The sequence below is a fragment of the Cnephaeus nilssonii genome, assembly GCF_951640355.1.
Source record: "Cnephaeus nilssonii genome assembly, chromosome: X".
NCBI classification, from domain to species: Eukaryota; Metazoa; Chordata; class Mammalia; order Chiroptera; family Vespertilionidae; genus Cnephaeus; species Cnephaeus nilssonii.
This window is the reverse complement of record NC_137071.1, coordinates 11,078,684-11,092,735: the sequence shown is the minus strand read 5'-3', so window position 1 is coordinate 11,092,735 and position 14,052 is coordinate 11,078,684. Positions and strand designations below refer to the sequence as shown.

At 40.2% G+C, this 14,052-nt stretch overlaps 1 protein-coding gene and 1 pseudogene across 2 annotated transcripts in view; one reads left to right on the top strand and one right to left on the bottom strand.

Annotated features, from left to right (window-relative positions):
* Nucleotides 1-2,098, top strand: part of LOC307096086 (small ribosomal subunit protein uS5-like) — a 45,166-nt pseudogene extending 43,068 nt beyond the window's left edge. The window contains exon 3 of the transcript in view: nt 1,356-2,098. The product of the transcript in view is annotated as a small ribosomal subunit protein uS5-like (transcript). The remainder of the gene's footprint in view (nt 1-1,355) is intronic.
* A 1,658-nt stretch (nt 2,099-3,756) lies between these two features.
* Nucleotides 3,757-5,679, bottom strand: DDX53 (DEAD-box helicase 53; the record flags this gene model as incomplete). The annotated part of the gene is made up of 1 exon (XM_079765658.1): nt 3,757-5,679. One exon carries the CDS (start codon nt 5,677-5,679, stop codon nt 3,757-3,759), a length of 1,923 nt encoding a protein of 640 aa, XP_079621784.1.
* Between the last annotated feature and the right edge of the window lie 8,373 nt (nt 5,680-14,052).

The following is a 14,052-nucleotide window of genomic DNA, read 5'->3' as shown; positions in this document are numbered from 1 at the left end:
ATTTCTGCTCTGAGCGAACAGTAACAGGCCATTTGAGCTTCTGACATGGGTTTGGCTATAGACTGCTTTGCTGTGGAGTAAATTTGTACATGCCTCTCTGTTTCACTAAATCCAAACATGTGGGCAACCTCAAGACAAGCATATTGTCTTGCACCATAGGTGAGTTAGTTCCTCTGACCTTGTTTCATCCTCTGTAAAATGTGGATGAGATTACCTTCCAAGTGGGGTTTTTGATAAAGATTATAGGTTATAAGATAAAGCACCTGGTATATATCAGACACTCAAAAATGTTAACCATTATTATTAATTTTTTTAAGAGACTAGAGGCCTGATGCATGAATATTCATGCAAGAATGGGCCTGCCTTCCCCTGGCTGCTGGCACCACCTTCGCTCTGGCTGGAGTCGCCTTTCCGCCTTCCCATGCTGCCCAGAGGCCCGCCTGTGTCCCGCCCCTTTGACGCCTGTGTATGCAAATCAACCTGCCATCCTTGTTAGGTTAATTTGCATACTCACTCCTGATTGGCTGGTGGGTGTCACGAAGGTACAGTCAATTAGCATGTTACTCTTTTATTAGGTGGATTGGCTGGTGGGTGTCACGAAGGTACAGTCAATTAGCATGTTACTCTTTTATTAGGTGGATGTTGAGGCCTATATAAAGAACCTTTAAAGCCAGAATTTAAACCTCCAACACCTATACTTAGAGTGTTTCACTCTTTATTTCATTAATTTCTGACTTAGTTGTTGTGGTCACAGCTGAGGCATGCTGGAGAAAAAAGATTGTTGCATAAATTTTTTTGTTGTTGTTTTGCCAGAAATTTTAAGGCTTTGCTAATTCACATGTTCTCAAAAACACTGAAATTTAAAACTCAGCATCGTTGTATTTTTTCTTGCAATGTGAGAAGATGCAAATTGCGTCTAAAGAAAACATAAGAGATAGAATTTTAAATTAGGAGTTTTACTGAAATTGGTTTCTATGGCAAAAATGTCATTTGGTTATCTTTTACTGTTTTTCCCAGTAGATTAGATATATTTTTCTTTCACGTTTTTTTCCCCTGAAGTATGTATGTGGTTTTGACCTTTTCAAGACAAATTGAAAAATAAAATCTGATGAAAAGAAAATAGACAACTTGTGAGTCACATCACAAAAAAAGTCAATAAAAAAGCAGAATGGGCTTCTTTTCGAGGAAACACCAAATGGCAGATGACACCAGTGCTGTGAAGAGGCTGGGGGGCGGGGAGAGGGTGCTGTAAAGGAGGCTACAAGGGCTTCAGTGGAGGATTTGGCAGCTGCATCAAGGCCAGATCTCTGGCTGCTGAGGTTGGAGTAGGGGCTGAGTCTGTGGAGCTCGAGCAGACCAGGACGAGTGGATTCCCAAGCTGGGCCTCCTGGTCAAGGACATGAAGATTAAGTCCCTAGAGATCTATCTATTCTCTTGGCCCATCAAGGAATCTGAGATCATTGACTTTTTCTTGGGGACATCCCTCAAGGATGAGGTTTTGAAGAGTATGCCTGTGCAAAAGCAGACAGATGCTGGCCAGAAGACCCGGTTCAAGGTATTTGTCGCCATTGGGGACTACAATGGACATGTTGGTCTGGGTGTTAAGTGCTCAAAGGAAGTAGCCACTGCCATCCATGGAACCATCATCTTGGCCAAGCTCCCTATTGTCCCTGTGCAGCGAGGCTGCTGGGGGAACAAAATAGGCAAGCCCCACACTCTTCCTCGCAAGGTGACTGGCCGCTGTGGCTCTACCGATGCACTCCATCCCTGCCCCCAGGAGTACAGGCATTGTCTCTGCCCCTGTGCCCAAGAAGCTATTGCTGATGGCCGCTATTGACGACTGCTATACCTCCGCCAGGGGCTGCACTGCCACCCTGGGCAACTTCTCCAGGGCCACCTTTGATGCCATCTCTAAGACCTACAGCTATCTTACCCCAGATCTCTGGAAAGAGACTGTGTTCACCAAGTCTCCCTATCAGGAACTCACTGGCCATCTTGTAAAGACCCACACCAGAGTTTCTATGTAGAGGACCTAGGCTCCAGCTGTGGCCACTACGTAATTTTATACAAGAAAAATGAAGTGAATGCAGCCTGCTAAAACACACACACACACACAAAAGCAGAGCCCTAACTCAGTGGTGGGCAAACCGCGGCTCGTGGGCCACATGCGGCTCTTTGGCCCCTAGAGTGTGGCTCTTCCACAAAATACCATGTGTGGGTGCACACGTACAGTGCGATTGAAACTTCGTAGCCCATGCGCAGAAGTCGGTTTTCGGCCTGGGCGAGTCTATTTTGAAGAAGTGGCATTAGGACACTCAAGGGGCCAAAGAGCCGCATGTGGCTCGCGAGCTGCGGTTTGCCGACCACTGCTCTAACCGGTTTGGCTCAGTGGATAGAGCATCAGCCTGCGGACTGAAGGGTCCCAGGTTCGATTCCGGTCAAGGGCATGTACCTTGGTTGCGGGCACATCCCAAGTTGGGGGCGTGCAGGAGGCAGCTGATCGATGTTTCTCACTCTCTATTCCTCTCCCTTCTTCTCTGTAAAAAAAAAAAAATCAATAAAATATATTTTTAAAAAGTAGAATGCACTATTCTGGTTATTAAAAGGGGGTTCACTTTTCAATTTGTTACACAGGATGTACTCTTCCATAGATTAGAAAAGTAAGTGTTAATATAAGGCTGGGGTATGTAATTTTGGTTATAATATCATAGAATTTAGAGGTGAAAGGGACCCCAACATTATTTAATACAACCACCCAAATTTACTAGTGTAGAAAGTGAGACCTCCAAAGGCAAGACCTCAACATTTTTACCCATGGTTGGTAACAGAATTTGTATGAAAATATGACTTGCACTGAGTCAGGCACCCTGTTCTATAAGTCACATCTATTGGGAAAAAAAATAGAATTTGGGAATCTAGAAGATTTAGCAGTTATCCTATATAATAAAAGGCTAATATGCAAATTGTTCCTTTGACAGGGAGTTTGACCGGGAGTTTGACAAAGGGGCGGGGCCAGCCAGCCAACCACCCATGTCCCCTCCCCCTAGCCAGCCCTGCCCCCGATTGGCCCCCCCACCCCAATCAGGAGTGGGACCAACCGGCCAACCACCCCTAACCCCTCCCCCAAGCTGGCCCCACCCCTGATTGCCCTCCCAATGGGGGGCGAGCCAGCCAGCCAATCTCCCATATCCCTCCCCCACCCCCCCGCCCCCTGGCCACTCGACCCGATGGCCCCGATTGGGGTGGGCTGGCCAGACCCTACCCATGCACTGGGCCTCTAGTTTTCTTATGAATTAAAATAATTAGGTAAGTACAGTGGAGATATTTTTAGGGATTATTGTGGCACTGATCACTGGGTGAAAATGGAATATATTGACTGTGATAAGCTTGATAAAAACTATATTTCAATTCAGTACAGCTATTTTAAAGCAAGAGAAGCACCATTGTTATCTACTACCAAGTCTTTTAGAGAAGACACAGATGGACATGGCAGGCTATAATAGAATCTAAACTTTAACCAACACATAATATCTATTTTCCCCCCACAGAATCTCTCAGTCTGTCATTTTCAAATCACTTGACTTTATTAAGGAGCTTACACAATATTGAAAGCTTAGTGGTATTATTAAACACTCCGTTGTCTTCAAACTACCAGTATGTTTCCAATACTTTCCAATATGTATCTTGAACACTGCATAACTTTAACATATCTTGAATCTTCTGGTAGTATGCCACAACTTCTCTTCACTGCAGATCTTATTGAAATTCCTTGGTTTTTTGTTGAAATAGTTTTGATTTTCTTCCTGTGTCTTCTTTTTGTTCATCTAACTTGTATTTTTTGGCCATTGTTACAAGAGCTTCTGGGATACTTTGATTTGATCTTTCCAGAATTTTAATCAATTCAGGAGCAATCTTCCAATCTTTTTTAGTCATAAGGGTAATGGACATGCCAGTCTTCCCTGCTCTTCCAGTACGCCCTATTCTGTGTACATATTCTTCAATATTTCTTGGGAAATCGTAATTATATACATGTGTGACATCATCAACATCAAGACCTCGGGCTGCTAAATCAGTAGAAATAAGTATTCTCACCTTTCCAGTTTTAAAGTCATCTAATGCTTGCTCACGTTCACTTTGTTCTCTGTTTCCATGCAGGGATTGTACAGATAGGCCTTGGATGCTTAAATCGCTGGATAAGTCATCAGCGACAAGTTTTCTACTGACAAACACGATGACTTTGTCTTTGGATGACAGGTTCTGTAGGAATTCTTGGATAAGAGATCGTTTTTCTGCTTCTGTGGTAACAATTATATTTTGCTTCACTGTATTTACAGCAACTAGATCCAGAGTACCAACATAAACCATCATAGGCTCTTTCAAATAAGTTTGTGCAAGTCGACGAATGGGATCTGGCCAAGTTGCACTTGTCATAATAGTTTGCCGATCTGGGCGCACATCTAATAAAATCTTCATTATCTGATATTGAAATCCCATATCTAGCATTTTATCAGCTTCATCTAAAACTAAGTAGGTTATGCTTCTAAGGTTGACAAAATTATTCATTTGCAGATCATGCAGTCGCCCAGGAGTTGCAATAATGATGTCTATGTCTTTGGCAATGTCTTTTATTTGTTGTTGTCTATTTCCACCACCATATATACAAAGACTTTTAAGATTTTTATATGAATACTTAGAACATTCGTTTCCTACCTGGAGAGCTAATTCTCTAGTCGGTGTAAGGACTAGCATGCCAGGACCTTTCCTTTGTTCTCTGGGTGTTAGTTGAGAATTGATGTGAATAAGCCCAGGCAATAAATAGGACAAAGTTTTGCCTGTTCCAGTTTGGGAGACTCCTACAAGATCTATCCCTTGTAGAACAATTGGCCACACCTGTGATTGAATTGGCATTGGCTTTTGAAACCCTGCTTTTTGAATGTTTTTCATTAATTCAGGATAATTCTGGAAAGCGTCTTCAAATTTAAAAGTTGGATTGGGGAAAGAACGTTTTTCACCATCTTTCAAATCCTCACAAATTATGTTGAAATTTTCTTTCCTCCAAATATCTGCCTGCATTTGAGACAGAGAACTTGTTGCTTTGGATTCTATGTAAAAGTTTTTTCTAATTGGTGCTAAATCTTCCCATCTTCTTTTTTCCCAGTCTTTCTCTCTTGCCCTAATTCGATCCCAGTCTATCGGTGGTCGAACTTCTCTAACAGTGTTATCTGTGGTTAAGTCTCTTGCAACAGATGGTTGCGATGCAGCATTATTAACAATGCATTCTGAATACTGGTAGTTGCTTCCTTCTTTTTCAACAATAGTTTCTATAACTGCTTTGGCCTTTGCTTGCATCTCCTTGCTGCCAAAAATGTTTACCTCTGCTTCGGAATCACCCTGGCCCGGTATGATCTGTATTTTCGTGTTTGTCATACTCTGGATGTCTCTTATTTTTGATCCGCCATGACCAATAACTGCACCAATCAGACTGTTTTTTATCTTAAAAACAAGAGGAAGGCTTCGGGGGCCAGGAGCCCTAGGCTCCAGGTGGCTGGAGGAGCTGCCCCAGCCCTGGCCTCTGCCATCTCTGCCACCTCTGCCTCCCCTGCCATCTCTGTAGGCCCTGCCAGCCCTGGGATCCCTTAGATTTGGCTCTGCCCACTTCTGCTTTGGGGCCCAGGCCATTTCTACATGGTAGAATTGGTACAGACTTATCGCCTACCTCCAGTTGGGAGATGTGGCCCGAGGTCTCTTTCTCTTCAGGCTCTGGAGCAAGAGACCATACTGACTGGTAGATAGTTATATAGCCGTTACCTAGGGAAACATTTAATGTGATGTCACAGAGGGCTTTGATGACCTGACCAATCACAGGCCTTGGACTAGGGCAAGGTAAGCAGGTATCTCATAAGCAAAATTTAAAGTGACACTCACTCTCAGAGGTTGAGCCTATAGTCCTTTCTAGGACCTTGAGAGTGAGTGTTTCCGCAACATTGGTGTCATAGGTGCCTCCATTGCTCATTTCTTGCTAATTCTGGCTCAGTTTAGGAGCATATTTGAAGCAAGCCATGAACTTATCCACATAGTTGTGCTTTTTTTAAAAAAAAATCAATTATTTCCATAGGAGGAAAAATAGTGGATTTGTTTGTTTCCTTAGATCCTCCTTCTTTTGCCAGTTACATGTTCATGGCATTTTTCTCTCTTCAGCAAAAGTTGAAGTTACACCGAATAGGTTTGATTCTCCTTGTATCCTTATATATTTAAGGACCACTGTCAAATCCCCTTAAGGTTTTTGTTCATCAGGGTTAAATTCCTAGTTTTCTAAAATATTTCTTGATATGACATGTTTTCCAAGATGCAAATCATCCTGTTCCTTCTCCTTTGGAAATGATTCATTGAGGAGCTTTTGTGATATGGCACATAGAACTAAACAAATCTGCAGAAATGGCCTTAACTTTATACGTATTGATTACTAAGCATGACAGTTGTACTCATTCTACCTATGAAGTCAAGACACAAAGCCCCTCACCAGAACATGATGGGCATTTGAGTCCATTCTTCCTCATCCTGTACTTACATGATTGATTTTTTATTTCTCCATTTAACTAAAAGTAGGCTATATATTTATCATTTATAGTCATCCTATGGTCAATTGCAGCAGCCCATTAATATAACATTAATGCTGATTCTCTCATTCATCATTGTATCTTCTAGTTTTAGTCTTTTGCCAGTTACATATTCATGGCATTTTTCTCTCTTCATCAAAAGTTGCTGATTAAAATTTGAACCTGATAAGATATTGGGTAAAAGTCTGTGAAACACTGGGAAAAACATTCTCCATCTCAGCATTTTTCTGGAAAGCTACTTTCTAAAGAAAGAATAGGTAGCTGGCCAAATATGTTGGTAAATATAACATCCTATATCTCTTATATTATAGTCACAATGCATATTAGGTATCTCAGAAAACTCTGATAATTACAGGAATTGAGATACTCCATTGGGCATTATTTACCCCAAAGTTTCCGAAGGAATTTGCCAGTAGAACCTCTTCTCAATATTTTAATCAAACTTTTTGTGTGGAATAATTTTAGATTATGGAAAAATTACACAGATTGTACAAGGGGTTCCCATATTCTCTTGAACCAGTTTATGTCCTCCAATCTTATCTCACACTACTATGGTACATTTGTCAAATATAAGAAACACACACTGGTGTGTTAATATTAACTAATCTCCAGGCTTTATACCACCAATTTTATGTTAATGTATTTTTTCTGTTTCAGGATCCAGTCTTAGAAATTGCATTGCATTTAATTGTCATGCATGATTTGTAACAGTTTTTCAGCCTTTCCTTATTTCTCATAGCCTTGTCAGTTTTGAGGAGTAATGGTCAGATATTTTGTAGACTATCCTTCAAATTAGGTATGCCTGATGTAATTTCTCATGATTACACTTGGGTTGTGGTGTTGTTTTTTTGGAACAAGTTTTAAGCTTCTTATGCCTTGGCGCTGCTATCTGTAGACTGACATAGTAAGGTGTATCTCATACACACAGACACAAACTCACAGTTACACTACTTGGTTCATAGGAGGAACTCTTTAAGTCCCAATTACCTATGTTATAGAAACAATAGTTATATAGAGACAATTATGGAGGTTCCCAAATGCCTGTCTAGGAATTTCTCTGAGAGTTTCCTCTAGTCTACACCAAAATGAAAAGAATAAGGATAAGGATAATAAGGATAAGTTTTTAAAAAATAAATCTAAATTTATTCAACTTAAATTATTTTATTCTAACATGGTGCTCTTCTGTTTTTGTAAAATATCCTTTTAAACATGAAATGAGGATTTTAAATGGTTTTAAAAGGTCTTTACTAGAACAGAAAAAGTAAAACTAATACCAGTAGCCAGATGAGGTTTTGAAATATCACTGGTAAGCAAAATAAAAGGCTTTATAAGCACTCATCTAGCACATTAGCGATTACATACAATTCAGCATGTTATCAGATATTAATGATGATGGCAGACAAGAAGGGCTAGAGTGAAGTCTGGGAGGCTGGAGAGTAGAGGCAAAGACTTATAAGGTCTGAAATTAGAGATCAGATGATGTTAAAGTTTCAGGGGAAGAAACCAATGTCACCTTGGGAAACAGATGAAGGCAGCCTGGAGTAATGCCGGTGGTCTTGATCTGGCCTCTAGAAGGGTTCATCAATCTGGAGAAGGGGCTGTGCATAAATTAAATAAGAGTCCAGAGATGAAACATAATTTTGAAAGGCATATTCGGAAGTCAGAGAAAGACTTAGCTAAAGGAACTAAGTTCTTGTCTCAGGATCCCTTGCTTTTTATTAACATAATTTGTCCTAAAGCAAGGTGGAGATATAAACATCAAAGGGTAGGGTTAGGTACAGAATCCATTGTCAGATTGGAAGAATTTGCCCATGGCTGTTTAGGTGTTTGGCCAGTAGGAGGCAATAATGTGTACATTAAGATGCCCTGAGCCTTCTGGCAGCAAGCAATCATCCTTTTCAGGTTTGTGGAAATAACTTTCAGCCATCCCAGATGATTCAGCCCTGCTGACATGCTGGAATTGGCTTCCGGCACTGGAGGACTAGGATAAATGATCCAGATTATGGAGAAAAGCGGAAATGGAGAAAGATAGTCTAGGTCAAGGGAAAGGAAAAGGGAACTGTCAGGAACCATAAAGACAATAAAATAAATTTGCCAATGAAAGGGAGTGCACTTAGAGTGAAGAAGTCAAATGACGCTGTTTGTATTAATTAAGGAAGCAGGTCCATAGGAAGAAAGCAGGATGCAGTGAAGTATAGGATGGGGGCTGTGTTTGTGGTATTATAAGTACATTAGACTGAGAAATTTGAACATTGTGGCAGTGGTAATTCAGAGAAAGTAACAGCTAGGAAGAGGAGGGAGCCAAGTAGCAACGAACATTTTCTTAGTCCTACTATATACACAAGAATAAATTCAAAACGAATAAAAGACTTAAATGTAACTTGCAAAACCATAAAAATCCTAGAAGAAACCACAGGCAGTATAATCTCAGACATACCTTGGAGCAATATGTTTGCTGATATATCTTCTAGGGCAAGAGGAACAAAGGGAAAAAGAAACAAATGGAACTGTATCAAGCTAAAAAGCTTCTGCACAGCAAAGGAAACCATCAACAAAATGAAAAGGGAACCCACTGAACAGGAGAACGTATTTGCCAATGAGGCATCTGACAAGGGGTTAATTTCCCAAATATGTAAAGAACTTATACAACTCAACACCAGGAAGACAAACAATACACTTAAAAATGGTCAAAGGACCTGAATAGACCAAAAGAGAATATGAAAGATATTCAACATCACTAATCATCAGAAAGATCCCAATTAAAACCATAATGAGATATCACTTCACATCTGCTAGAATGGCTACCATCAATAAATCATCAAACAAGTACTGGCAAGGATTTAGAGAAAAGGCAACCCTTGTGTACTGTTGGTAAGTATGCAGACTGGTGCAGCCACTGTGGAAAATAGTATGGAGTTTCCTTAAAAAAAAAATGGAACTGCCTTTTGACCCAGTGATCCCAATTCTGGGAATATATTTTAAGAATTCTGAAACACCAATCAGAAAGAATATATGCACCACTATGTTCATTGCAGTGTTGTTTACAATAGCCAGATCTGGAAACAGTCCAAGTGCCCATCTGTGGATGAGTGGTTAAAAATGCTGTGGTACACTTACACAATGGAATACTATGCATCTATAAAAAAGAAGGAACTCTTACCTTTTGGGACAGCATCGATGAACTTGGAGATTATTATGCTAAGTGAAATAAGCCAGACACAGAAAGACAAATAGGATATGATCTCACTTATATGTGAAATCTAATAAACAAAATAGAACCAAAGGCATGGATATATGGAAAAGACTGACAGAGGTCAGAGGGGAAGGGGAACGGGAGGAGTGGGTAAAAAAAGTAGAGGAGATTAGCCAAAGAACATATGCATATGCATAGCCCATGGACACAGACAACAGTGTGGTGATAGCCAGAGGGGGATAGATGGAAGTGGGTAAAGGTGGGAAAGTGGGACATCTGTAATATTTTCAACAATAAATTTAAAAGAATACATACATTTAAAATGCAATTATCAAATTATTTCATTTATTTAGCTCATTTAATCATCATAGAAATTCCATGTATTTTTCTCCTTCTCCATGTGAGAACAACGAAACTCATAGATATTAAATAATATATCCAAGTTCATGCAAAGCTATCCTCCTATATAATCAAACCCTAATATGCAAATCGACCGAATGGTGGAACAATTGGTCGCTATGAAACGCACTGACCACCATGGAACAGACGCTCAATGCAGAACCTGCCCCCTGGTAGTCAGTGCGCTCCCACAGGGGGAGCGACGCTCAGCCAGAAGCTGGGCTCATGGCTGGCAAGCGCAGCAGCAGTGGCAGGAGCCTCTCCCACCTCCACTGCAGGTGGGCAGTAAGGAGCAAGGCATCCCGGACTGCGATAGCCCTGGACTGCGAGAGGGATGTCTGACTGCTGGCTTAGGGCCTAAGCCAGCAGGCGTACATCCGCTGAGGGGTCCCGGACTATGAAAGGGCACAGGCCAGGCTGAAGGACCTCCCACCCCCAGTGCTAGTGGTAAATAAGTTAGCTAAATTTAAACACAAGTCTAATCAGCTCCAAGGCCTTTCCCACTCCTCTCCATTCCTGTTTGTAGGGGAAAACATGCTGGATTTGGTGCCTAATTATAGAGATGGAATGAAAGAAATGTTAAATCAGAGATAACTTAAGTTTATAAATTAAAGAGTCATTGAAGCAAAGAATCTTGGAGCCATTTTACAAAACAGTTGGACTGGAAGTCATTGAAAAGGCAAGAAGTGTTTGGTTTCAGACATTTCCAGTTCATGGTGTGGTGCAAATGGAAATGTTAAGTAGGACTGGAGATTTGGGACTGTAGTTCAGATGAGGAGATAAGGAGTAGAGATATGAACATAATCAGCATAGAAGCTGTAGTTGAAGCTGAGAATGGATATTCTTCCCAAGAAGTAGAATAACAAAAGACAGGTTGAAGAATAGCTTACAGGATTAACAAATTCATATTATTAGATAATGAGAAGGACAGGGAACCAAGTGAAGAAACAAGAAATATTTAATAGAATCAGAAGAAAGTGTTATAATATGAAATAAGGGTAAAGAACGTGTTGAGAAGGCCTGGTAAGTAGAATACTGAATTTGGAAGAAGGAAATCACCAATGACTTTCAGGAGGGCCTTTTTTGTTGAACACAGGAACACATATTACAAAGGAAGCAATTGGGATGAGACAACTGAATCACTGGGGAACTTTGTATAATGGGGACAGAACTTTACATCTTGTACCAAAAGCTGACAGGCACTGTCTTAATTTTTAAACAAGGCTTCTAGTAAGTCAGGATTTCATGGCCAAGTTACTAGGATTGTTCTGTGAATGAGCTAATGGATTTCAAGATTCATTATCATGAATATTGGAAGAAAATGAACTTTAATAGCCCTTCAAAATATGTGGAAGAAAAAAAAAACAATATGTGGGAGGATAGGATGAGGGAGAGAATCACAAGGAAACAAGGACCATTCATTAATAGTTTCAGAAAAGGAAAGTCTTTCTAGAAGGAGGGAGAGGGAGTACTGGGAGTTCTTTCAAGGAGATTACAGTGCTATTTTTAGCTACCCATTAAACCTTTCTCTATCAAATTTAGTTTATTCTTCACAGAGTGGGGGGTGCATTATTTAGGTATATGAAGAAGTAAAGCTATTGAAGTAATTAATTCTCCTTTCAGCACAAATAGTAAAAAAAAATATTGTGAGCTGATTAGCACCTGCAATAAGCTCCTTTGGAGAAAGTCTTGCTTACCAGCCACTTCCTATGGAAATTTTAACATGTTGGCATTCATTTAAAAATAATAACCTTCAATTATCCCTTGGCTCTATTTTGAGGTATTTGAAGGGCTTTTCAGGACTATTTCATTTCTGATAGCTATGATGTAGGTAAGTGGAAAGAACAACAGTATTATCTACATCATTTGCATTATATACAGAAGCCAAACAATAATCCTTAGAATCATGGGATTATAGAGATGGAAAGGACAGGCTGGAGAACATCTATTCTTAACCCTCTCATTTGCAAGTGAGAAATCTAAGGTCTACAGAAGCTCTGTCCAATAGAAGCATGATGCAATTTTAAATTCTCAGTGGACACATTTTTTTAAAAAAAAGTGAAAAGAGAAAGAACTCATGGATGCAGACAACGTGTGGTGATTCTAGGCATGTGTAGAGGTGGAAGAGGGTATAGGGGAGATAAAAGGTGATGGAAAAAATAAAATAAAGAAAATAATAATTATTATTTAAAAGAAGCGAAAAGGGGAGATTTCTAATTCTGGACAAGATGGTGTAGGCAAATTTCCCCCTATTCCTCCTGCTTATTTATTCCATATATAAAACAAACAAGGAGACTGTAAAATATGCAGAGAAGGTAGACCAGCGAAGGACTTTGGAACATGAGGAATGACAAAATGGTGAGTTATCTGGGTTTCCTTTTTGCCTCCCTTACATTATCCAGGATTGGGTGCTGAAGAAGCTTTCAACTCAGAAGCACCCACAGGCACGGCCAAAAGTAAAGCCCTAATAAAAACCTGTTCTTTTTGTTGTTGTTGTTGTTAATATCTTACTGTGTCTAATTTGGAAATTAAACTTTATCATAGGTATGTATGTACAGGGAAGAAACATAGTATATATAGTGTTCTGCACTATCTGTGGTTTCAGGCATCCAAGGAAGGGGGGTGTGTGTCTTGGAATGTATATACCACAGAGAAGGGGCATTACTGTATATCTGAGATCCATTTTGAGTTAATTTTTGTATCCTCTTTAGGGTGGATGTGCAAATTCATTCTTTAGCATGCAGCTATCCATTTGTCTCGGCACCATTTGTTGGGAAGATGTACCAGCAGGAAATGGGCTGTGAAAATTGCTGTCTCCAAGGAGGGCTTTCTTCCTGGTACCACTTCAAATGTGGCCATGGAAGATAGAGAACAAGGAAGAGCCTTCCACAGTGTGGCGTCACGGGCCGCAGAAATTTATGATAAGGGGTATTCATCCTTGAGAGCAGAACTAGGATATAATCAGAACCTTTAAACCATAGGCCAGGAAAGGATCAGCCTTGCATGAAAGAAAACTTTTTGATAATAACTGCCTTACTCACACATCACAGAAAACAAACAAACAAACAAAACAAACCCAGTGTACCTCCCCTGGCTCTATCAGCAAAAGCCAAATGTAGAGCCTTTATTTCCACTCTCATCCGTTGGTAATGAGATATTCTTACCTCGCCCCATTGGGGTGGTGTCCAAGGAGCCAAAGTCTCCAAGAATATATTTTCAACACTACCCAGAGGTAATAAGATGCCCTCTCCACATCCCCTCCATCATGTCAGTAGCAACCACAAGGGGAGTCTGGACTTCTGCCCTCACCTAGCAGTAATGAGGCATACCTTACTTTCTCCACAGTGTATGTTAAGTTTGAATGGGGAGCTTGGACTTCCACACTTGCCTGGCAGTAATGAGGCAGGGCCTGACTTCCCACAATGCATGGGGTCGGTAGAGACCTTCTGAAATAGAAGATTTAAATAATATCCAAAGTCCATAATATAAAAAATACCTAAGACAGAATTGTAAATCACTCATCATACCTAAATTCAGGAATAATGAGGAAAAAATAGGTTACAACACTGTTAAAAAACAGATAGTGGAATTATCTGAAAAGGATTTAAAGGCAATGATTGTAAAAAAAAATGTGTCAGTGATCAATTATGCACATACTAGAAACAAATGAGGCAGAAAGTGTTAGCAAGAAGTAGAAGATATAAAGTAGAACCAAGTAGAAAGTTTAGAACTGAAAAATACAATAAAATAATCTCCCTGCATGGGCACAGTGAAAGAATGGAGATGAGAGAGGAATGAAGCAGTGAACTTGAAGATGGAATATTAGAAATTAACAAATCTTAA